This window comes from Balaenoptera borealis, assembly GCF_965194805.1.
Source record: "Balaenoptera borealis genome assembly, chromosome: 2".
NCBI classification, from domain to species: Eukaryota; Metazoa; Chordata; class Mammalia; order Artiodactyla; family Balaenopteridae; genus Balaenoptera; species Balaenoptera borealis.
Genome location: NC_138867.1, coordinates 34,152,468 through 34,175,878, shown reverse-complemented (window position 1 = coordinate 34,175,878; position 23,411 = coordinate 34,152,468). Strand labels below are relative to the sequence as shown.

Below are 23,411 nucleotides of genomic sequence, written 5' to 3'. Positions count from 1 at the left end.
ATTATATCAAAAAAGTACTGAAATACTCAATGAGAGACCCCAAGCTCAATGCAGAATCTTCAGCTGGTTTGTACACGACTACTTGCAAGAAAAGAGAACTGCAGCACAGTTGACGGTGCTCCATCTTTATGTCAATATAATTTCTCCCACGGTGTCATTTAGCTCTGCTCACCATGATTCTGCTTAAGTAGGATTATAATACACATAAACATTGACTTTGCCAGCATTAAGCAAAGCGTTATCCAAGGTGAAAAAAAACATCTATGGATTCACCATCAGCAGATTCATCTCATTTTCTTGTCATCATCAAAAGCAAAGTTAAGTATTTTTCAGGTTTATGATACTATAATCTAAAAGAAACTATTTACTAAAAATTCCATCTTTCTGTTATTTTTCTTTGCACTAAATTTTAGGTATAATGTTGGAATGAATTTGCAAAAAAAATCCCAAAGCAATGCAGTATTAATAAAGTAAAAATTCTTTAATGAAACACAACTGAGGAATAAACCAAATTACCATCAGGAACAGGGCTCTGGAGGGGACTACACCCCTATGAAAAATGACTGGAGTCTTGGAGGGGAGCGGGGGTGGGGGTGGGGGGCTGACAAGGGGAGGAGGCCTGCTGAGCACCTCTGGTGACCAGCCCTGGGTGTGGGTTTTCATGCACTGCCCTCGCCAGCCCGCCAATCAGAGTCACTGCTTTAAAATGTTCCCCCCAGGCTGAAACAGAAAGAACTCACCAGCTTACAAACATAAATAATAAGATGGAGTAAAATAAATATATATGATCCTTCCTTAGGCAGCAAAATAGCCAGGACTTGAATCAACAGGATCTCCAGGCTGTAATGACACCCCCGAGAGACAGGCCATGCAGACGCCAGTCTGGGTCAGGTCAGGGTGGAGCTCTGGAGTCAGCCAGCCTGGGCCTGAGCTGCGGTCACAGCTCAGTCCCTTGCTAGCGGGGCCAGTTAAACTCCTCATCCTCTCTGTGCCTCCACGGCCTCATCTGTCAAGTGCGGATAATAACAGGACCTACTGCATGGTGGGAGGATTTGAGGGGAAAACATTGCAAGCCCTTGGAGCTGTGTCTGGCACATACTAAACACTAGATCAACGGCAACTGCCCTGGTTACTGCTGTCACGTCTCTGCCCTTCATTCACTCTGCAAACCAGGCACGTCTCCCCAGTTCAGGGGCCCAAGTTGTTTCATGTGTAAACTGGGCAACAGTAAGACTTTCTCATCTGGGATTGGAAGGAGGTGAAAGCAAGGCTGGGCCATCTCATCTCCTGAGGTTTATCTGAGGTCTAAGACATAGTTATTTGGGGGAAAAAGTCTCTGTTCAGTCATTATTGAGGAAACGACCCCTGAGAGCATGATAAGGCGGCTCCCAGTTTGTTGTCACGGGAACGAACGACTGAACAATGATGACTAAGTTTCCAAATACCATTGCATTTCCAAACACAGCCCGAGGCTGTTTAGTATGAGATCGGTGCTTTCCTCAGCACAAACGCTACTGTTTGTCCCCAGTCCTGAATTAAAAGTTTATACTCATTTACATAGCCCCAGATCCAACGGGAATCCAGCAATACCTTTAGCTTAGAAACCATTCTGGCAAATTGAAGATCAGAGAGAAAATGTTCAGTAGAAATAACTCAGATGGCAAATGTCTGAGGTAGATATCTTCCCACTCACATTTCATTAGGCATTTAATTTAGTTTTTTGTTGTTGTTTTTTTTTAAAGATGGTACCAAGCCTCTGTTGTTATACCTTCCCCTGAGTTTTTGGTACAAACAAAAGTTCTCAGGGAAGCCCACCCATCTCCTGTCAGTCAGTTTAGATCCTTGGGACGTCTGGGAGCCGAACGTACCAGCTTCAGCTGTGTTGAATTTCTGACTAATCAATTCACTCCATTTCCAGAAGTGGTTGGTATAAGCACAGCGTACTCGGGCCACATATTCCGTGTCAGGCTCCAGTTCACTTAAGAGGTACTCACCATTCACCTTGATGGAAACATTGTGTTGCTTAATTAAAAAAAAAAAAAAAAAAAAAAGGTCAGGGGGAGAAGAAGACAGAAGTATTGGTGAGCATACGTCACTGCAAAGCCAAATCACACACAGAGTAAGACCTGATTCGTAGCAAGACTAGTTCTTTGAGAAAAAAAAATCTCTAAACTCTAAAAGTTTATGATGAATTTCCTGGACCTTTTAAACAGATGACCCATATCATTTGAACACACATAGAAATAAGAGTTTAAAGAGATTTCACTCACCAGTCTCTCTGTTTAGACACAAAGAAATTTTTGAAAATAGAAAGTTAAACACTTACTTGTATCACTTTTCCTTCAGCAAGGAGTTCAAGCTGACACAAAAGTGTGGAATTGTTTCCAATGGAGTATACCTTCCAGGTCATGGTGGCATTTGTGGCACCAACATTTTTAGGGAATAACTTATAGGGAGTCATTGGATGAACTGCAAAGAAAAAAAAGAAAAAATGAAAAAAATTCAAGCACAGATCCAAAAAGACTGGTAAATAGGCAGTTCATTTTTACATTGATTTGTTCAATAAGCATTTTTGTTTATTTCTGAGAAAATGGCAAACAAAACCAGACTTGCAGCCAAGATGGAGTAAGCCAAGTATAGCCTTTTTTCTCACTGGTTATATTAGAAACTCTGAACAAATATAAAAAGAAACTGCGGATTCTTAAAATTAAACAAAAGCAGGCAAGAATGTAGAGGGGAGTCAAAACTTGGAGAAGTGGCCCATCAAAGAGAATATAACAGAACCCAGAGTCGAGTCTAACCAAACTAACATTAACAATGTCAAGGATACAATCCAAAATTATTAGACATACAAAACAAAACCAAAAGAGAGAAAACGTCACCAATTTTCGAGGAAAAAGACAATCAGCAGATGTCAACTTTGAGATGACCCATGCCTCAAGATGACTCCCTTGGAATGCTACAATTAGATAAAGAGTTTAAAACAGATCCATGAGGTAAAAGTAAATGCATCCAGGGACTTCCCTGGTGGCGCAGTGGTTAAGAATCCGCCTGCCAATGCAGGGGACACGGGTTCGAGCTCTGGTCCAGGAAGATCCCACATGCCGTGGAGCAGCTAACTAAGCCCGTGCCCCACAACTACTGAGCCTGCGCTCTAGAGCCCACAAGCCACAACTACTGGAGCCCACGTGCCACAACTACTGAAGCCCGCGCGCCTACAGCCCGTGCTCCACAACAAGAGAAGCCACCACCATGAGAAGCCCGCGCACCGCAATGAAGAGGAGCCCCCACTCGCTGCAACTAGAGAAAAGCCTGCCCGCAGCAACTAAGACTGAACACAGCCAAAAATACATAAATAAATAAATTTATTTTTTTAAAAAAAGTAACTGCATCTGAAATGAATAGAAGGAAAACACTTCTCAGCAGAGAAATAGAAACTAATTTTTTTTTTTTTTTTTTTTTTTTATTTATGACTGTGTTGAGTCTTCGTTTCTGTGCGAGGGCTTTCTCTAGTTGTGGCAAGGGGGGACCACTCTTCATCGCGGTGCGCGGGCCTCTCACCATCGCGGCCTCTCTTGTTGCGGAGCACAGGCTCCAGACGCGCAGGCTCAGTAATCGCGGCTCACGGGCCCAGTTGCTCCGTGGCATGTGGGATCTTCCCAGACCAGGGCTCGAACCCGTGTCCCCCGCATTGGCAGGCAGACTCTCAACCACTGCGCCACCAGGGAAGCCCAATAGAAACTAATTTTTTTTAAAAAAAGAATTAAATGGAAATTTTAGAACCGAAAAATAGAATATCTGAAATAAAAAAACCTGCCACCTTACGCACTTCCACAGTTGCTGTGTGACCTGGCCGCTGCCTACCACTCCAATCTCCTTTCTCTCACGGGAAAGACACAAGGACATTCTTCCCTGCCTGAAACACCCAGAGCATGTTCCCACCTCAAGGTCTTTTCAAATCCTGTTCTTTTGCTCCAAATGCTCTAGATGTTTTCTGCCTCCTCATCCTTCAGTGCCCTCATCCCAACTGAAGCAGCACCCCAGGCATTCTCTACCCCTTAAATGAATTTTATCTTCTTTCCAGGACTTAGCGATGCTTGAAATTATGTTATTAACTTGTTTACACGTTTACTGTGTGTCTCCATGCCCCTCTCTCCGAACACACACTAGCATGTACACACATTAAGGGCAGTTACTCAACTCTGTTCACTGCTGGATGCCCAGTGCCTGCTACACTGGTGGCACCCTGTAATTAGGTGACTGAAGTGATGATTAAGTTGAAATCTAAATGAGGTGTAGAATTAAGAAGGCAAAAGAGAAGTACGAGAATTCCAGAAAAAATGAACGTGTTTAAAGATGCTGCATTTCATAAAAGAGGCAGGGGTGTGGTCAAAACACAGAAAGAGCTATTCAACTTCAGGGTTGTACAGATCAAAACCATTGCAAAATACCACTTAACATCCATTCAACTGACAAAAATGCAAGGGTGACAATACCAACTTGGAGAGAATATACTGGTACAACCACTTTGGAAGCGAATTTGGCATTATCTTGTAAGTTGAAGAACATTCACATTTTCTGAGTCCTCACCAATTCCATTCTTAGGTATACAGGTATATACTCAAGAAAAACAACTACAACTCTAGGTGTGTACTGGATATGTATATCAAAATGCTCTTATTAACACTGTATGCAAGAGCATAAACCTTGAGACAATCTGAAAATCCACCAAAAGAGATGCATGAATAAAACACTGTATATTTACGCAATGAAATACTCTATAGCAGTGAAAATGGACTACAACACTCAATAATATGGGTAAATATTAGTAATTTAATACTGTATAAAAGCAATTACTAGCATTACTACATATAGCTTGATGTCTCATATACATTAAAACAAAATAAAAACAGTATTTTGGAGATTTCATAAGAAAATGAGAATACATACACATGCACACACATGATTTAAATCTGTTATCTTAGTGGAAGGAGCAGGGTGGGGGGCTGTGGGATGGGAGATGAAGTAAGTTATTGTCAGATTTCTATTTTGAACTTGAGGTAAGCTCGTTGGTGTTTATTACATTATCAACACAAACAAATAATGGGCACCATAGGTCATGCACGCACCCATGAAGAGAAGTGTGGTGCAAACAAGTTATAAACTAAAACCTTCACTTAGGATGTGAATTAGGTGAAAATCTATGACACATTTACTCAATCACACAGTGTGTCAAATAAAGATATGCTCGTGACCACAGTGGGTTACACTCAAGTCTCACCTCGTTGGGTCAGGTTAAAAAGAATACTGACACTTCTTTTTCTTAAGTAGTTTTCAGCCACGAGTGTGAAGTTATACGTTTCTTGTGAGTCTTGAGCTACTTGCCAATTACACCAGTTTCTGTGTTTACAAAGTGTCTTTTTCCCGGAAAATCTTAAAGAAAAAAAAAAACACCACACAACAATTTCAGGGTTTACATTTTTGTCAGCGCAGATGTGTCTCCCTGAATCCACTGAGTATCCCTGAGACACACTCAGTGGCTTTCAAACTATGTTCCACACAACAGCATTGATCCGTCACCAACAAATACCAATGACAAAAATATTGTTTCAAAAAATTTGACCTATGCGGTTAAATGTGTAATGATGAATTGCTGACTTCTCCTCTCGGGTGGTGAAAACTTTCCTTAGTTTACTTTGGATACTCTTGAAAAGGTAGAAATTAGGTAGACCTAGATCACCACATGGAACTATTTTCATATCAAGATTCACCATTAATGGCCTTTCTTATCATTTTTATGCTACGCTGTCCTTTAACAAAACTCAGGTAGAAAGTATTGTATACCTGAGACCACTTAAAGATTTCTTCCTGACCCTGGCAGGGTGGTTTGAAAATATTTGTTCAAATTTTCTGTAACACTGTCACAAGTACCTTAAACAAGGAAGAATCCGTCACTAATATGACCAAAGCTCACTTACGATTCAAATAAAGTGTAGCTTTGGGAAGGCTGTTTAGACAAGCCAGTGTCGCTCCCGGGATCCCAAGTACAGGTCAAAGTCTTGAGGTCCTGGGTTTCACAAGAAAAGTCCTTGGGCTCTTCAAGCACTTCTGTCCGTACAAGGAAAAAACAGATGAAAGACCTCCCTGAAGCTCTTTATTGAAAGACAAGTGAAATGGAAAGCTTTCTTTGGGGTCTGAGGCCACAGAGTTGCTCTGAACAATGAAAAGATTACTTCAGTGGGGGCCAACGCATCAGCAGCTCCAGAAAGGCACACCGCGGGTACCTCATCTTGGCCCCTGCTCCTTCCTTCCCTGGTGCTTTGCTGGGGTATCACCGAGGGTGGCAGGCGTGTACTGCATGTGGTCTGCACTCTGTCTACCTGATGAGAGTTGTAGCCCCGGTGCCTGCTAGCAGCATTCAACAGTATTGCTACGTGCAGACAGAGTGAACAGAACAATGGATGAATGGAGTCAGCGTTGCTTGGTGTTTCACTGTGGACGCCCTGGCTTACAGGGAACCTGGGCTGTGCTTGGGATGTCAGGAAGCCAGATCTGGGGACCCTGCTAAACTCAGCAGCTGGAGGCTGAGAGGGCAGCACCGCCAAGTCCCCGAGGCACCGCAGCTCTTGGAGGCCACGCCAAGAGGCACAGGTGATCAAGCGTCCGGAAGACCAGAAAGAGCCTTTGGCAGGCGAAGCAGGGAGGGAGGAGTTGCAGATACCGCCCCACCGTGCGGGGGAAGGGAGGCCACTGGGTGAGCACACTGAGACCTACAGGGAACGTGAAACGCTGCCTTCTCTGCCCTCGCCATCACCCATGGAGGCACCTGACACCTCCGCACCCAGTTAAGAACAGCAGTGGCCTTATCTGCGGAAGTCCTACTGCGTGCGGCCACCGCACCGGGGCGGGGCCCTGGCCATATGCAGTAACCCTCACAACAGCCATTACTGGGCCCATTCACAAAGGAGGGCCCTGAGCTGCAGAGGCTGGGAAACTTGGCCAAGAAGGCACTCCCAGCCATGGGAAGAAGAGTCAAACCTGGGTCTTCTGGCCACCACCTCGGCTGTCTCTCTAGGGCCATCCAGCCTGCAGCCCCTCTCCTCCCTCTCCCAGCCTGCAGCCATTCCAGCATGGCTAACGCAAAGCAGGACATCTTCCCAGTGGTCCAGGTCATGACCTGAACTTTCTCCCAAATGCTCTTGGTTCCTAGGAATAAAACTGTCAGTAAACTCAAGAAAACAACAGGAAATCCGACAAGTATTGCTTCAGACTGTCTTTGCCAGAGTCTCTCCTAGAAGACTTGGGAAACAAAAGAAAATTGAGGCCGCGAGTGGAAACGTTTCCTTGTCTTCTGGGAAAGGAAATTTGATCTATTCCACAGGAAATGGGAGGGGGGCACAGAGATGTGTACACTCACTTGAGACAAAGAGAACGATGCCTCCCAAAGCACCTCCCTGGTCCACCTTACAGAAGACATTTGTCCCTTTTTTCCTAATAAAAGACACGTTCTTCAACTCGAATGCAGACACACTTCGATCAAGCTGTTCTCCATATATCTGTACACCTTCCAAATAACAGGATATGTTATCTTGATGGATCCTAGAAACGTAACAAATGGTGACGTTGGAGCCTTCTTCCACCAGCTTATCTTTAGGGAAAACAAACAATGGATCATGTCCAAGTGAATTCTGTGCTGCAAGATAAAAGAAGACAGCTCAGTTAGACTTGGACTCAAAAGTCAAACCAGCCCCCTCCTGCCTCACTCTCAACAGATAACTTTAGCTTTTTCTGCCTCCTGGAGAAAACAGGAACCTAAAATTTCTACAGCAAATCTATAAACTTTGGTGTGTGCAAAACAATCCTCTGTACCATCACTCCTACTGTTACGATAATATGACTGCTCTTGTTCTTAGTATGGAGACTGCACCATGACTGTCGCTCTGTGGATGATCATGTTATTCCTGCTTATAGGTTATTAGGACAGCAGTAGCTGCTTTGTACTAATCCCAGCCATGTGGGAGGCCCTGTGTTAAGTGCTTATGTATATTCTCTCTTGTCATCCTTACCACCTTACAGCAATGGGATGGGCAGGACTGAGCCCAAGTTCACTCACCCAGCAAGTGGCAAAGCCACATTCACACCCACCAGGTCTGCCCAGCTCCCAAGCCACGTGTCCCTCATAATCTCTAAATTGTCCTGTAGATCACTCCTCTTCCACCTTCTCAGATGCCAGTCACCCAAAGAGCTCCTTTCACTTCCACCTTCCTTCTGTGTGGCCCATCAGCACATAAGAATCCTCAAGTCTCTGCCATTTTAGGCAAACTCACCGTCCTCCATGCCTCCCTCCAGCCTCCTCTCCACCCGCTCCTCCACAGCCCAGCCTCCCCCAGGACCTGCCTGTGCCCTTCGCTCAGCTGTCAATCACCCCCTGCTCACCTAGGCCCCTGCAGTCTGGCTGCTGGCCCACCAGGGCTCTAAAATTGCCATCACTAAGGTCACCCAAGTGGAGTGGCCTGGGTGTGGGATTTTGTTTTAAGGTCCCCAGGTGATTCTATGTGCAGCATGGTTGAGAATCAGTGCTTTGGGGATTAGGAATAATCAGCCTTGGAAGAAATCAAAGAAGAACATGAAAAGATGGAAAGATATACCCTGTCTTGGATTGGAAGAATCAATATTGTCAAAGTGACTATACTACCCAAGGTAATCTACAATCCCTATCAAATTACTAATGACATTTTTCATAGAACTAGAACAAAAAATTTGTATGGAAACACGAAAGACCCCAAATAGCCAAAGCAATCTTGAGAAAGAAAAATGGAGCTGGAGGAATCCGGCTCCCTGACTTCAGACTGTACTACAAAGCTACAGTCATCAAAACAGTATGGTACTGGCACAAAAAACAGAAATATAGATCAATGGAAAGGGATAGAAAGCCCAGAGATAAACCCACACCTATGGTCACTTAATCTATGACAAAGGAGGCAAGAATATACAACAGAGAAAAGACAGTCTCTTCAATAAATGGTGCTGGGAAAACTGGAGACCTACAGGTAAGAAAATGAAATTAGAACATTCTCTAACACCATACACAAAAATAAACTCAAAATGGATTAAAAACCTAAATGTGAGACCAGATACTATAAAACTCCTAGGGGAAACATAGGCAAGACACGCTTTGACATAAATCACAGCACTATCTTTTTTGGTTTCACTCCTAGAGTAATGAAAATAAAAACAAAAATAAACAAGTGGTACCTAATTAAAGTTAAAAGCTTTTGCACAACAAAGGAAACCATAAACAAAATGAAAAAACAGCCCTCATAATGGGAGAAAATATTTGCAAACGAAGCAACCAACAAGGGATTAATTTCTAAAATATACAAACAGTTCATGCAGCTCAATATCAAAAAAACAAACAACCCAATCAAAAAATGGACAGAAGACCTAAATAGACATTTCTCCAAAGAAGACATACAGATGGCCCAAAAGGCACATGAAAAGATGCTCAATATCACTAATCATTTTAGAAATGCAAATCAAAATGACAATGAGGTATCACCTCACACTGGTCAGAATGGCCATCATCAAAAAGTCTACAAACAATAAATGCTGGAGAGGGTGTGGAGAAATAGGAACATTCCTACATTGTTGGTGGGAATGTAAATTGGTGTAGCCACTATGGAGAACAGTATGGAAGTTCCTTAAAAAACTAAAAATAGAGCTACCGTATGATCCTACAATCCCACTCCTGGGCATATATCCAGAGAAAACCATAATTTGAGATACATGCACTCCAATGTTCATTGCAGCACTATTTACAATAGCCAGGACATGGAAGCAACCTAAAAGTGCATTGACAGATAAATGGATAAAGAAAATGTGATACATATATACAATGGAATAGTACTCAGCCATAAAAAAGAATGAAATAATGCCATTTGTAGCAACATGGATGGACCTAGAGATTATCATACTGAGTGAAGTAAGCCAGACAGAGAAAGACAAATAACATATGATATCACATATATGTGGAATCTAAACAAACAAACAAAAAAAGACACAAATGAACTTATTTCCAAAACCGAAAGAGACTCACAGATACAGAAAAAAAAAAAACTTATGGTTACCAAAGGGGAAAGGAGGGTGGTGGGAATGGATAAATTAGGAGTTTGGAATTAACATATAAACACTACTATGTATAAAATAGATAACCAACAAGGACCTACTGTATAGCACAGGGAACTATACTCAATATTATGTAATAACCTATAAGGGAAAAAAATCTGAAAAAAAAATATGTATAACTGAATCGCTGTGCTGTACACCTGAAACTCACAGGATATTGTAAATCAACTATACTTCAATAAAAAAAAATTTTTAAAGGAATAATCAGCTTTTCTATCAATTCTTGAGTTAGTTTGGAGGTTATAGTTTTGATAAACCTAGTCCACTGTACCAAAGTTGTTGATAATGTTGTTCTTTCTTTCTCTATTGCTACCTTTTTAATCTCTATTTTTTCTGTTAAGTGTGTCTCTCAGCAATAGGATGTGATGGTTAAGAGAATGGCCTCTGGAGCCAGATTGTCCAGGTTAGAATTCTGGCTCTACCACTTCGTGGCCTGATGACCTTGCATGGGATTTTTTTAAAGCTATCTGTGCCTCAGTCTCCTCATCTGTGAAGTAGGGATAAGAATTATATGTATTTCATAGGGCTGATGTGAGGATGAAATTAATACATATAGTGCTGAAAGCAGTGACTAGAATGCAGATTTGATTCTATTATTACTATTAAATTAATCACTGGGCCTCTCATGAGTTAACATGCTATCAGTTTGAATTAATAAATTTGCATAAACACTTAGCTAAGGAATGGTTCTCTTGACAGGAATTTCAGATAATCTGTCAACGTATATAGTTGAGAGCACCAAATGCCAGTGCTTTACAACTAACCTATAGCTTAGCTGAAGCATAAGAAATTGTGCAAAATGCTAAATTTTAATAACAAGATAATCAAAATTAAGAGATATTTTAATAATTAAACATAATTAAACATAATTATCCATGATCTCATTATCCATGATCTCTCTCATAATTATCTATGATCTCAAATGAAGAATTGCTTCCAGTTTTCCATATTTCCCTCCCTTGTCTCTACATTAGGGGCTGACAAGCTATGGCCCATGGGCCAATTCCAGACACCATCTGTTTTTGTAAATAAAGTTTTATTGGCACACAACCACTCATTCATTTACACTCTGCCTATGACTCTCCCATGCTACAATGGCAGAGTTGAATAGTCACGATAGAGAATGTAGGGTTGTAAAACCTAAAGTATTTCCTACCTTGCCCTTTACAGAAAAAGCTTCCCAAATTCTGATCTAGATGAATACACATTTTGTGTTGTTCTAATAAAAACATATGTACAGTTTATGTCCTGCTTTGTTCACTTAGCATTCTATAATACACACACTTCACACGTATGGAAAATGAATACTAAATTGTCTGAATTTGCATAATTACCTCAATGAATACATTCAGAGGGAAAATCCTTAGACCTCTGTCTCCTGGTGGCAAGTTTCACACCCATGCTTTTTAGACCCAATAGGAGCCAAAGAAAAATAATGCTGGTGTCTACCCAGAGTTTCTCAACAGGGACTTCCACTATTTGACTACTGGTCCCCGAGAAATATTAGATAGTAAACCCCTTCACTCTTTTAACCCCTCACTTCTTACCATCTGCTTCCTCCCATGAACTCCAGTTGCTCCAGAACCCTGGCTTGGGAATCCTGGCGTCATCCACCATACTCCTCATTCTTATAAAGTGTGCCGCGCATTCCAGAGGGAGCTTGGATTCCCAGCTCCAATGCAGGACTCGGTTCCGCTTCACAGTGGTTCTGTAGTTCTCCTAGAAATAAAGAGAAAAACTTGGAAACATATAGCTGTGCGGTCCTGGGAAATGGCTTGGCTGGACTTATCCCAAAGCACACACCTAAGAGTCCACTGTAACTCCAGGATATGGACAAGTGCAGTCTGTTCCCAGCCAGCCAGCTCCCGAGCTCTGACGGCCCAGCAAGGAACCACCCTTGGCCTCCTGCCTTTCAAAGACTTGGCTCCCAATCCCTCTGGGCCTCCAATTCCAGGGGGCTCACGTGGACCAAGTGAGAGAGAAAACAGAAGCTACTGGAGTCTTGGGGGAAAAGGTCAGAGAAAGAAGGTGTGCACACAGTGCTGGTCACAAGAGCATGCTAAGAAGATTCTTGCACACTAGAGAATTAATTGAGGCACCCTTTTAAAAATAAGCAAGATTGATGAGAATTTTCTAATATTCATCAGATCAAGTTGGCCAAATCTCAGTAGAGCTGGCAGTCCTTCATGGTTCCCAGGAATTCCACTGTCTCCCAGAAGTCAAGAGATGGCTCCCAATGATTGCTTTGGTTTTTGTCTCTTGTCTTTTCAGATACGGTGGCCACATGGACCATCCCCCCTCCCTTGAGCTCCAACCTTCAGAACCTTTAGTCCCCAGAGATGTCAACCACATGGGAACGCCCTACACTGTGCTCTTGGGAGGCTTGTCCAAGCCGTACTGTAATTTGTTTTTCTCGCACAGCTTTTAGTCTTAATCTTTCTAAGACAGTGGTATTTTCATTCTTGAACGCAATAAACTTCAACGGCTCCTTCTTCACCAGACCCTGTCGTCCAAGACCATTCACAGTATGACTCCCACGGCCTCTCCCTTGCAGGACTCCTGTCTGCAGACACAGTGGTCCGCCCCACACTTCGGGAAGGGCTGTATGCTTTACTCCTCAGTACTTGCTCACGCTGCGTCCCTGGTTTCGCGTCCCCAACTCTCCCTCTGAATTGGGAATTAGTGCCAACCTTCAAGCCCCTGTTATACCCCATCTTCTTCATGAAGTCTTTCTTGCTCTTTCCTCTGGTTTCCTCCCATCCCCACCTCTGCCCAAGCTGCCCTGCATACTGGGGGTAGTTGGTGGCATTTCATCTGTGGTTATGCCTCTGACTCAAGTATGGCACCCAGAAAGCGGGGATTGGGCTTCATTCTTCTTCGTGGGCCACAGCTCCAGGCACCCATGCTTTCAGTGGGCCCCTCCAGGACGCCTGCTTTCTGCACCCACAGCTGGGAGACAGGGACAACAAAAACCTTGCCCCTCCTGGGGAAAACTGAGTCTGCATCCATTTTCTAAGGGCCAATGGCAAGTCCTGCAGTGAAGAGGAGGGGGGCAGCGCACACGTCACACGCAACCAGACTCGGAGGCCTTCCTTCACCTGTGCCTTCCCCTCCCCGGGCCGCCAACCTTAAGCAGTGGCCGTGGCCGAACCAAACACCGTCCTGGAAGGAGAACCACTTCGTCCACCTGAAAGGCATCTAGTCATGGACGTCCTTTCTCACGCTAAGCAGAACTCCCATTTGTAAAACATTTATATTATTTCGGTTTATTGTATTCCTTTATCCCCGGATTACAAAACATACTTTTTTAACTCCAAGTTCTGTGGTCCTGATCCACGCAACGTTTACTATTTAATATGAGCGATCACAGGTACCTTTTCTTCATTATTATTTAAAAACCAATAGCAAAGTAAATAAATAAATAAAAGGACCTGTGTCAGTCCTGGTGACCTCGCTATAATGTCAACAAGCCACCGGCTGGATTTTGCCTCCCCCATCTCTTGGGAATTCAGTCACTTCTCCTGTCACTGCAGTCACCACCCACTCCAGGCCCCTCTCCTCTGGACCGACCCCACTGCTTGCTTCCAACTGGTCACACTTCACCTCCTCCAGTTCTCCCGACTTCTCTCCACTGTGTAGCCGGAGTGAGCTTTCCAATCAGAGCTCACCACTCCGCTTCTCACTGCTCCCTGGATATACAACAGCAGCTGGGCACGACCCTCGGTGTGTGTGTGGTCCAGCCCTGTCCTGCCCACCCCACATGCCCCGCGCTTTCAGGCCTGAAAGCTCCCAGCCCCTTTCGCTCAGGGCCCCTGCTCACCCCAGCTGGATCTTCCTGGGACATTCCTCTTCACCCTCCATGCTAAATTAGCTTCTAATCTTCTTTTCTACTCTGGCTCCAACTGCCCTTCCTCCAAGCTGCTGGAGAAGGTCAGGCCTAATCTCACCCCACAGCCTCGGGTCAGCGACCTGCGCCCCTCACGCCTAGGATACTCTGAATTGTGTGATCATCTCCGTATCTTTGCTCAGCGCTCACAGCCCCATGCCTGGAACAATGCCTGGACCTGAGCCCGCAGTCTAAAACTATGTGCTACAGGATTTCAGCAGTTCATTAATATGCAGTGAGCTCTGTTTTTCCCAGACACTCTTTGTGTGGATTCTGTCTAACCACAAGTTGTGCTTTGTGGTCTTTATAGGCTTGTTGTGGAGGAGATAAAACTTTCGTTGAATGCATCAATTCAGCAACTTTTAAAAATGTGATGACTGTGTTTGGGCTGTTTTCATTCATCGAAGTGGCAAGTTTAATTTGGCCCTGGCAGACATTAGCATGTAACAAAAAACTGGCGTTTACACAGAAGTCCAACTGAGGTCACGGATTCATTCCTGAGAAGTGAGCTCATCCTTCACTGACTCACGCTCCAGGCCTCCTTCCAAGCTTGAGCTGTTACTCTACTCTGCCTTCTCCTGCCATTGAGGGAACCATAAAGCAAGTGGCTGGAAAGGCTGGGGGCAGAACCCTAGCCGGGGTGAGAGCACGTAGTGCAGCTTGAGTGGCCAGCGCCGGCCAGGAGGCAGCTCAGAGTTCCTGGTCCAGCTGTGACAGCCTCCGTCAAGATGCTTTTCCTTTGCCTTGCTTGGGAACACAACAGTCTGAGGCATGAGTGAGGGTGCATTACAGGGACCTGCCCTATGAAAGGGAGATTACGGTCCAGACAGAAGCGACCTCTCTCAGCTGCTCTGTCTGACCCTTAACTGGAGGGGGACCTTATGTCTGTCCTTGACTTCAGGCCTGAGAGGTTCAGACAAGGGCTTCTCTTGGCACCGTCTGTTCTGGGACACGTGGAGACTGATGACCTGGGAAGACTGCACGTGGCTGTCACCCCTGTGGGGGGCCCAGGGCTCCAGCCAGAAACAGAGCTGCCTTGAGAGGGGCAGTTCCCTCCTCTGGGTGTGGCAGGACCTACACCACCCAACCCCAGCAGGAAAAGGGAGAGCTCTGTGTGGACATGGTCAAGGTGAGGCCGTCTCAGTTTTTCTTAAACTGTCTTCTTAGTGTTGCTCTGTGTGTCCTGGACTTTCTCAACTGTGCTGTAAACAATTCAAGGTCAAAGGTGTTTTTTTCTTTTCCTGTTCCTGACATCTGGCATAGGCAGGTATGATTACCTTTTGTCAAATGAATAAATGACAGAAAAAAGAAGAAAAAAAAAAAAAAAGCAGCACCACAAACGTCTCTGTGCCTTAGTTTTCTCCTCTGTTGGGATCAGGCTGGCCTGGGTGTTATGGGGACCGTATAACCGACAAGGCAAAACTCTACCCTCAAACATCTCCAGCCTTGGTAGGTTACACAAGTAGGTTTCACCAGCTGCTTTACCTTGAAAAGAGAACTACCTGAATCAAAGGTGTAAACAGATACGAACAACTGTCTGTTCACATCTTGCTATTGTTATTTTCTCTACTATGATAACAGAAAGAACTGTCTTTTAGAAAAACAAATGGGATCAACTTGGTCTATGGTTAATGTTACTTTCGCTACTGGTGTTAAGTGCTAGTTTTCCACGAATTCCTCCAGCACTTCTCTCAAATTTCTTTTCCTTAGATAATTCTTAGCCTCAGTATGACCTCTGCTCGATGTTGTACTGGGTCCAAATCAACAACCAGTGTATCCAACAACAATACAAAAAATATGAAAATACAAAAATTATTAGCATGAGGGGGATGGTGGGAAGATGGGCTGGCGATGGGGAGGGAACAGCTGTACATAAGCGTTGCTGTTGTTTAAAGTCAGAACACCAGGGAACACAACGCAAGTGCTTCTTGGATCTGTGTCTCCTGGCCTGCAGAACTAACAAACCCTAAATAAACTAATTTTGGCCTCAAAAAAAAAAAAAAAAAACCAACACCGAACAGCTCTCATGGTGGGAAGCTGCCCTTTGAGGGGTGGAATTGTAGACCTGGTATCAATCCTAAATCGACAGTCAGAATGATATTTAACTTAGGCCACTCACTCAGATCTCAAATGCAGTGATGGATAAGGAAAGTTACTGGAGCCTTTAAAGCTAGTAGCCTTTATGCTTCGCTAAAGGAACTAACCAGCTGGCTCCCTGTACTCAGGCCTCCGGCGCCTGAGAGAAGAGTGGCCGTCCACTAGCAAATGGAGGCCCCCAGTAATGACACAGCCCTGTGTTGCCCTTCCCTCCACGCAGATTCTCTGTTGCCTTCAGCGGGAGACTATCTCACTGTCCTTCAACAGCCCATGATAATAACTGATCATGATGTGGGCATAGATTATTAAGGTTCCCTGCACCATAAATGGTAATTGAAAGAAACTACCAAAGTTTGTAAAGCAATTATACTCCAATAAAGATGTTAGGAAAAAAAAAAAAAGAAACTACCAAAGTGCCCCAATAGACTAGATGGGGAAGCATCAGGCAAAACAGACACAACCATGATTTAAACCAGACAAGTGAAAAATCGATCCCAAATAATTCAAAGGCAAAAAGTGTGTGAAATTCAGGACCTTCTTAATTTAATTTGTTGTAGAAAAAGCCACATATAAGGCAGCAAAGGACACTGTAAGTAACTCTCCAACATGGCCCATGGAGAACCTCTTCGCTGATTAGGACAGAAAATGCTAGAATTGTTTATTCCTTGCATCTCAGCATAGCATTAGTAAAGAAACTGCCTGCGAGCCACACTGGCATGAAAAGTGTTGCCGAACTCTTACATCTGATTTAGGAAGATCTCTGGTGGGCAGGGAAGGAAGAAGGAAGAGGAATAAGGTGGTTGACCTTCATGGCTTTTGGGAATCCAGTATTCACAAGGACAGACCCCAACAGCTTCCACAGGGAACAGAGCAGAACTGAGAAAATGATCTGATTCGTAGCATAGCCCATCCAACCTACCAAACCAAAACTGTCATGTTACTTTGTCCTGGACCCTCTTAACTAAAAACACAGAAATGCGATTATTTAGGACAACTGTTCTGAGTTGCCCAAATATTTCCATATTGGGATTTGGGGGGATGTTATAAAAGATAAAACACAGTGTCAGAAAAGGATTTTTTAAATACTGAGCCAAAAAGAAAAATACTTACCACCCAGATGACATTGGATGTTTTAAATCTACTGATCTGTATCTGAAAAACCATTTTCAATTCCTGATGATAAGCGAGGCTGTGGACAGTCCATTGTAAATGCAAACACTGACGCGTAGAATTGACAGAAACTTTCAGCGATTCAGGAGTTAACGGTAAAGGTTCAGACAAGACTGAAAGGCCAAAACAAGATATGAAATAACATTTAATAGGAGTATGATTGAATAGTCACAGATAATTAAACTGTTCAATATCATCATTGTTTAGCTTTGGAAATTATTGCTCACATATACATTCTAGAATTAGACACACTGGGGGCTTCCCTGGTGGCGCAGTGGTTGAGAATCTGCCTGCCAATCCAGGGGACATGGGTTCGAGCCCTGGTCTGGGAAGATCCCACATGCCGCGGAGCAACTGGGCCCGTGAGCCACGACTACTGAGCCTGCGCGTCTGGAGCCTGTGCTCCGCAACAAGAGAGGCCGCGATAGTGAGAGGCCCGCGCACCGCGATGAAGAGTGGCCCCCGCTTGCTGCAGCTAGAGAAAGCCCTCGCACAGAAACGAAGACCCAACACAACCAAAAATAAATAAATAAATAAATAAATTTATAGAATTAGACACTTTGAAAACCTGGAGGGAATTCAGAAATCGCTCAGCAGATAAAGAAATTAAGCCCTAGATGAATGAAATGACTTGCTCAATGATACACAGCAAATTAGTAAATTGATAAACAGTTTCACAAGACAAAAGGATACTCTATTGAACAATCTAAATGGTTCAGAAATTTGTAATAAGGCTGAATAAAGAAAGAGGACTTTTTGCTATAAATTTCATAGTTCTGGACATCTAAAATGAAAGTTTTGTTTTCGAAAGTCAATATTTCATAGTTTATTAAGTAGCTATAAAGTGACAGCAAGTTCCATCTCTAGACATTATTGCTTAAATCTCAATGCACCGAACTTAAAACACCTCTGGCAAGAATTCACTGGACTCTTCGGATGAGACTAGGCACTTACTGTGAAATAAAATAATCGTGACAAGGTTTCTAGCTCAAGGAAGGAACCTAGCGGGAGAGACACAACAGACTCATAAGAAGTAATGAGTCATTGCAAGTTTAGAATATTTAGTGGTGTGATAGAGTCTGTCAAAGAGTAGAGATTCAAACACGAAACAGATTTGCTGAGGTCAGTGAGCTAGGAGACAGCCCAGAGAGAGGATGGGGCCTGACGGAGTGAGCGAGGTCACTGTTAATTCTTGGAGAAGAACAAAGCACCACTTTTTACATGAGCAGAGGAAATGCCGCACAGATTCAACAGGAATTGTGTACTGCCGAATCAGCTGGTTTCACTTCCTTCTGAGGGAGTCTAAAGTAAACTGGGAACGGTGCAAAGGTACTGAAAAGATTAAGACTGTATTGATAAAATCAACTGGTAATTGATGGTCCATGGTGGAGCAGATATCATCTTTTCAGCATTCATTTTTCTGGTTCTTTGGGGGTTTCCCCTAGTGATCTGAGACCCTCTGGCACTTAGTTTAAAAGGCAAGAGAGTATGTTCTTTTGAGAATAAAAATGGAAAGAATCTCTAATACTGGAAGAAAATGTTCCAAAACTGCCATACTACATGTGCTGTTTTTCTCACAGAGAGGTAAAAATAAGAGCGACAACAAGATTGAACACGTACTATTTACCAGGCACAGTGCTAGGTGCTTTACATACGTTGTCTCGTGTAATGCCCACTGTAAAACTCAGACAGTAATTTTTTATAGATGGGGAAACTAAAGTTCTGTAAGCTTAAATGATTTACACAAAGCTATATGGGATTTAAGTACAGATCTCTCTAATTCCAAAACCTTGCTCCCCTTTATTGCACTGCCCCCCAACTGTTAGGGCAGGAGCATCTCGCCCAACCAAAGGTCACATGGAATGGAATGTCTGAGAAGTATGCTGCATGGCTCCCACCGTGTCCTGCCAAACTCAGGATACAGATGATAAGGACGGGGCTCTGGACCCAGCCAGATAAGCTGAGAAGCATTCCTGGTAGAGATAAGCATGAAGTTTTTCATGTGAATGGTCCACATGGTAGACAGGTTCACGATCCAAGTAAGGCATGAGCCTCAGAATTTATTTTAGAAAATCTCAGAAAATTCATTCTGTGGAAGTTAGGTTAACAAGAGTGTCCATAAAATCCGAGTTATTAGCCATCAATGACTATCTTCCCAAAAAGATACCCATCCTTTGTAATATTTTGTAAATGCGGTGCTGGAGATGGCTAGGGTACCAATTAAAATCTCAGTATGGACTCCCATGACCCTGGATTTGGCAGTGGGCCCTTAGATATGACATGAAAGCATGAGCCAAAAAAGAAAAAATAGATAAATTGAACTCCATCAAAATTAAAAACTTTTGTGCATCAAAGGACATTGTCAAGAAAGTGAAAAAAAACTAAGAATGGGAGAAAATATTTGCAAATCACTTATCTAGCATCCAGAATATATAAAGAACTCTTACAACTCAACAACTAAAAGACAAACAACTCAATTTAAAAAATGGGCAAATGACTTGAATGGGCATTTCTCCAAAGAAGATGTACAAATGATGAAAAAGCACATGAAAAGATGCTCAACATCATTAGTCATTAAGGAAATGCAAATCAAAACCATAATGAGATACTATCTTACACTCACAGGATGGCTATAATTTTAAAAATGGAAATAAGCATTGGTGAGGATGTGGAGAAATTTGAACCTTTGTACATTGCTGGTGGGGATGTAAAATGGCTTTAGCGCTGTAGAAAACATTTTGGAAGTTCCTCAAAAAGTTAAAATCACCAAATGACCCAACAATTCCATTCCTAGGTATATATCCCAAAGAATTGAAAGCAGAGACTCAAATACTCATACACAAATGTTTGTAGCAGCACTATTCACAATAGCCAAAAGGTGGCAACAACCCAAATGGCCATCAGCAGATGACTGGATAAACAAAGTGTGGTATGTCCATTCGATGGGATAATGAATGATACATGCTACAAATTAGGCAAACCTTGAAAACATTACACTAAGTGAAAGAAGCCAGATACAAAAGGTCTCATATACATAGTATGATTCAATTCATATGAAATATCCAGAATAGATAAATCCATAGAGAGAAAAAGCAGACTGATGGTTGCCAGGGGCTGAGGGAGGGAGGAATAGGGGATAATTGCTTAATGATTACAGGGGTTCCTTTGGGGATAATAAAAATGTTTTGGAACTATATAGAGGTGGTAATTGCAAAACATTTTAAATGTACTAAATGTCACTGATTTGTCCACTTTAACTGTAAACTGATTAATTTTATGTGAATTTCACCTCAATAAAAATTATTTTTAAAATATACATGATCATGATAAAAATGTTCAAATAATACAGAAATTGAATCCCCAGCATCCTACCAACTCCACTCTCACTCCATTGCCAAGTTCAAATCATGCATGTTTTTCTTGACATTTTTCCATGCACTTAAAAAAATCATATTGAACTATGCACTCCATTTTATATTTTTTAAAGTACTTACATTATTTTTAAAAAGCTGTAAAGAGAAGTAAAACTAAAATGTAAACAGTCATTTCTGGATGGTGAGGTTGAGTGATTTTAACTTTCTTTTTTATGATTTTCTGTACTTTGCGAATGTTCTTTAGAAAACACGTATTACTTTCAGAACCATACAATATGCTAGATTTTTTTTTAACATCTTTATTGGAGTATAACTGGTTTACAATGGTGTGTTAGTTTCTGCTGTATAACAAAGTGAATCAGCTATACATATACATATATCTCCATATCTCTTCCCTCTTGCATCTCCCTCCCTCCCACCCTCCCTATCCCACCCCTCTAGGTGGTCACAAAGCACCGAGCTGATCTCCCTGTGCTATGCGCTGCTTCCCACTAGCTATCTGTTTTACATTTGGTAGTGTGTATATGTCCATGCCACTCTCTCACTTCGTCCCAGCTTCCCCTTCCCCCTCCCCGTGTCCTCAAGTCCATTCTCTACCTTTGTGTCTTTATTCCTGTCCTGCCCCTAGGTTCTTCAGAACCTTTTTTTTTTAGATTCCATATATATGTGTTAGCATATGGTATTTGTTTTTCTCTTTCTGACTTACTTCACTCTGTATGACAGACTCTAGGTCCATCCACCTCACTACAAATAACAACTCAATTTTGTTTCTTTTTATGGCTGAGTAATATTCCATTGTATATATGTGCCACATCTTCTTTATCCATTCATCTGTCGATGGACACTTAGGTTGCTTTCGTGTCCTGGCTACTGTAAATAGAGCTGCAATGAACACTGTGGTACATGACTCTTTTTGAATTATGGTTTTCTCAGTGTATATGCCCAGTAGTGGGATTGCTGGGTTGTATGGTAGTTCTATTTTTAGTTTTTTAAGGAACCTCCATACTGTTCTCCATAGTGGCTGTATCAATTTACATTCCCACCAACAGTGCAAGAGGGTTCCCTTTTCTCCACACCCTCTCCAGCATTTCTTGTTTGTAGACTTTTTGATGATGGCCATTCTGACTGGTGTGAGGTGATACCTCATTGTAGTTTTGATTTGCATTTCTCTAATGATTAGTGATGTTGAGCATCCTTTCGTGTGTTTGATGGCAATCTGTATATCTTCTTTGGAGAAATGTTTATTTAGATCTTCTGCCCCTTTTTGGATTGGGTTGTTTGTTTTTTTGATATTGAGCTTAATATGCTAGATTTTAAAAGAAATATTAAGATATCTGGTTCACTTCACTACGATGACACTGCAGAATGCATAGTTTAGTCTTCTAAATTTGCACCAAAAGGCTGAGCCCCAGTTATCTTTCCAGTTTTACTCCCCACTGAAAGTTAATAAATTGGCATTCTGATTCTTAACGAGTTTGGGCAGAGTGAATCATTTATCAGGCCCTATTCACTCAGAGGTAAATGAAGTAAGTTGGAATTCCTGAATACTCAAAGCCCAAACATGGTGGTCATCTTCTATTGTTATTTGGTTAGAGGTTTTATCTCCTTTGTGAATAAAATGTTTCAATTCTCTAGTTAGAGGCAACAGCTGTTATTCCTTCTCTCCCTAAACCTGTGTCTTCCAAGCCTAGTACAGTGAACTAGAGGGAGATGGGGAGAGATGAAAGGGCAGATCCCTTATGGAACGGGGGGAAATTTTTTTAATAACCGTGAAGCCATCAGCACCAGGGAAGCAGGGTGCATGCAAAGTCACCCCACCTTTCCTAGCCCTCATTTCATCTTGCCTGTATGGTCGTTCGTTGCTGTCAGTCTCACTCTAGATTCAAATTTCCTGGAGGACAGAGGCGGAGGCTTATGCACCTTTGAACGGACTCTTGTCCCCAGAGCTTGGCATGACATCTTACCCGCAGCAGATGTGGATCTCAAATGACAGAGATCCAGAATTGCCATGATATCAAGTGCCTGCCTGACCAGCAGCCCCTCACTAATAATTCATCCTTCCTGGCACTCTCTTCTCCCCAGGGCTGCTTTTCCCACCCTGCATTTGAGCCCTGATCTCAGCGTGCTGTCATAGCCTGTTCTGTGTTTGTCTCTCCGCAGACTGTGAGCCGAACACGGGTGGGACTAAGTCTTACTCAGCTCGCTGGAACCAAGACCGTAACGTACCTCTCATGGCATAGACACTCCGTGGCTGGTTGCTGAATGAGTGAGTCACCTACAAGTATCAACTTTACTTCTGGAAGCTCTAGAAGGCTGCCATATGATGATTTAGACAAAAGGGGAATTCTTTATATTGACATATGCTCTTGGTGAGTGTTGAGTGACTCAGGTACTCGAAAGACAGCAGTCAGAAATAACTGGGTGGAAAGCAATCTAGGACATCCTTGGGAAATAGCAGGAAATGCCAAGGGAAAGTCAGAGAGATAAAGGGACCTTGGGGATTATTCAGTCTAGTCCCAATGTTTTTCAGATGAGGAAATTGACACTAAGAAAAGGGGAGTGACTTTCCCAAGGCCACACAACCCAACCAGAACCCAGGGCTCTTGGCCCAACTCTTTAACTTATAACGCTGTACCGGAGTGTGGCCAAAAAGGGCAGGCTTGGAATCAGACAGACCTAGATCTAGTCACAGACTGTCC

General features: G+C 42.9%; 1 protein-coding gene across 7 annotated transcripts in view; it reads right to left on the bottom strand.

Moving 5' to 3' along the window:
* OSMR (oncostatin M receptor) overlaps positions 1 to 23,411 on the bottom strand; it is a gene marked incomplete at its 3' end in the record, with an annotated part of 62,819 nt that overhangs the window by 21,960 nt on the left and 17,448 nt on the right. For 4 of the 7 annotated variants that reach the window (XM_082382225.1, XM_082382230.1, XM_082382229.1 and 1 more), the window contains exons 3-9: positions 17,279 to 17,451; positions 11,733 to 11,904; positions 7,418 to 7,693; positions 5,979 to 6,108; positions 5,282 to 5,433; positions 2,327 to 2,469; positions 1,869 to 2,022 (exon numbers count right to left, since the gene is read on the bottom strand). In XM_082382225.1, the coding sequence (XP_082238351.1) occupies positions 1,869 to 2,022; positions 2,327 to 2,469; positions 5,282 to 5,433; positions 5,979 to 6,108; positions 7,418 to 7,693; positions 11,733 to 11,904; positions 17,279 to 17,451 (1,200 nt within the window). Of the gene's footprint in view, positions 1 to 1,868; positions 2,023 to 2,326; positions 2,470 to 5,270; positions 5,434 to 5,978; positions 6,109 to 7,417; positions 7,694 to 11,732; positions 11,905 to 14,005; positions 17,256 to 17,278; positions 17,452 to 23,411 lie in introns of those variants that run through there. The other 3 variants (XM_082382227.1, XM_082382228.1, XM_082382231.1) reach the window with 3 other exon arrangements.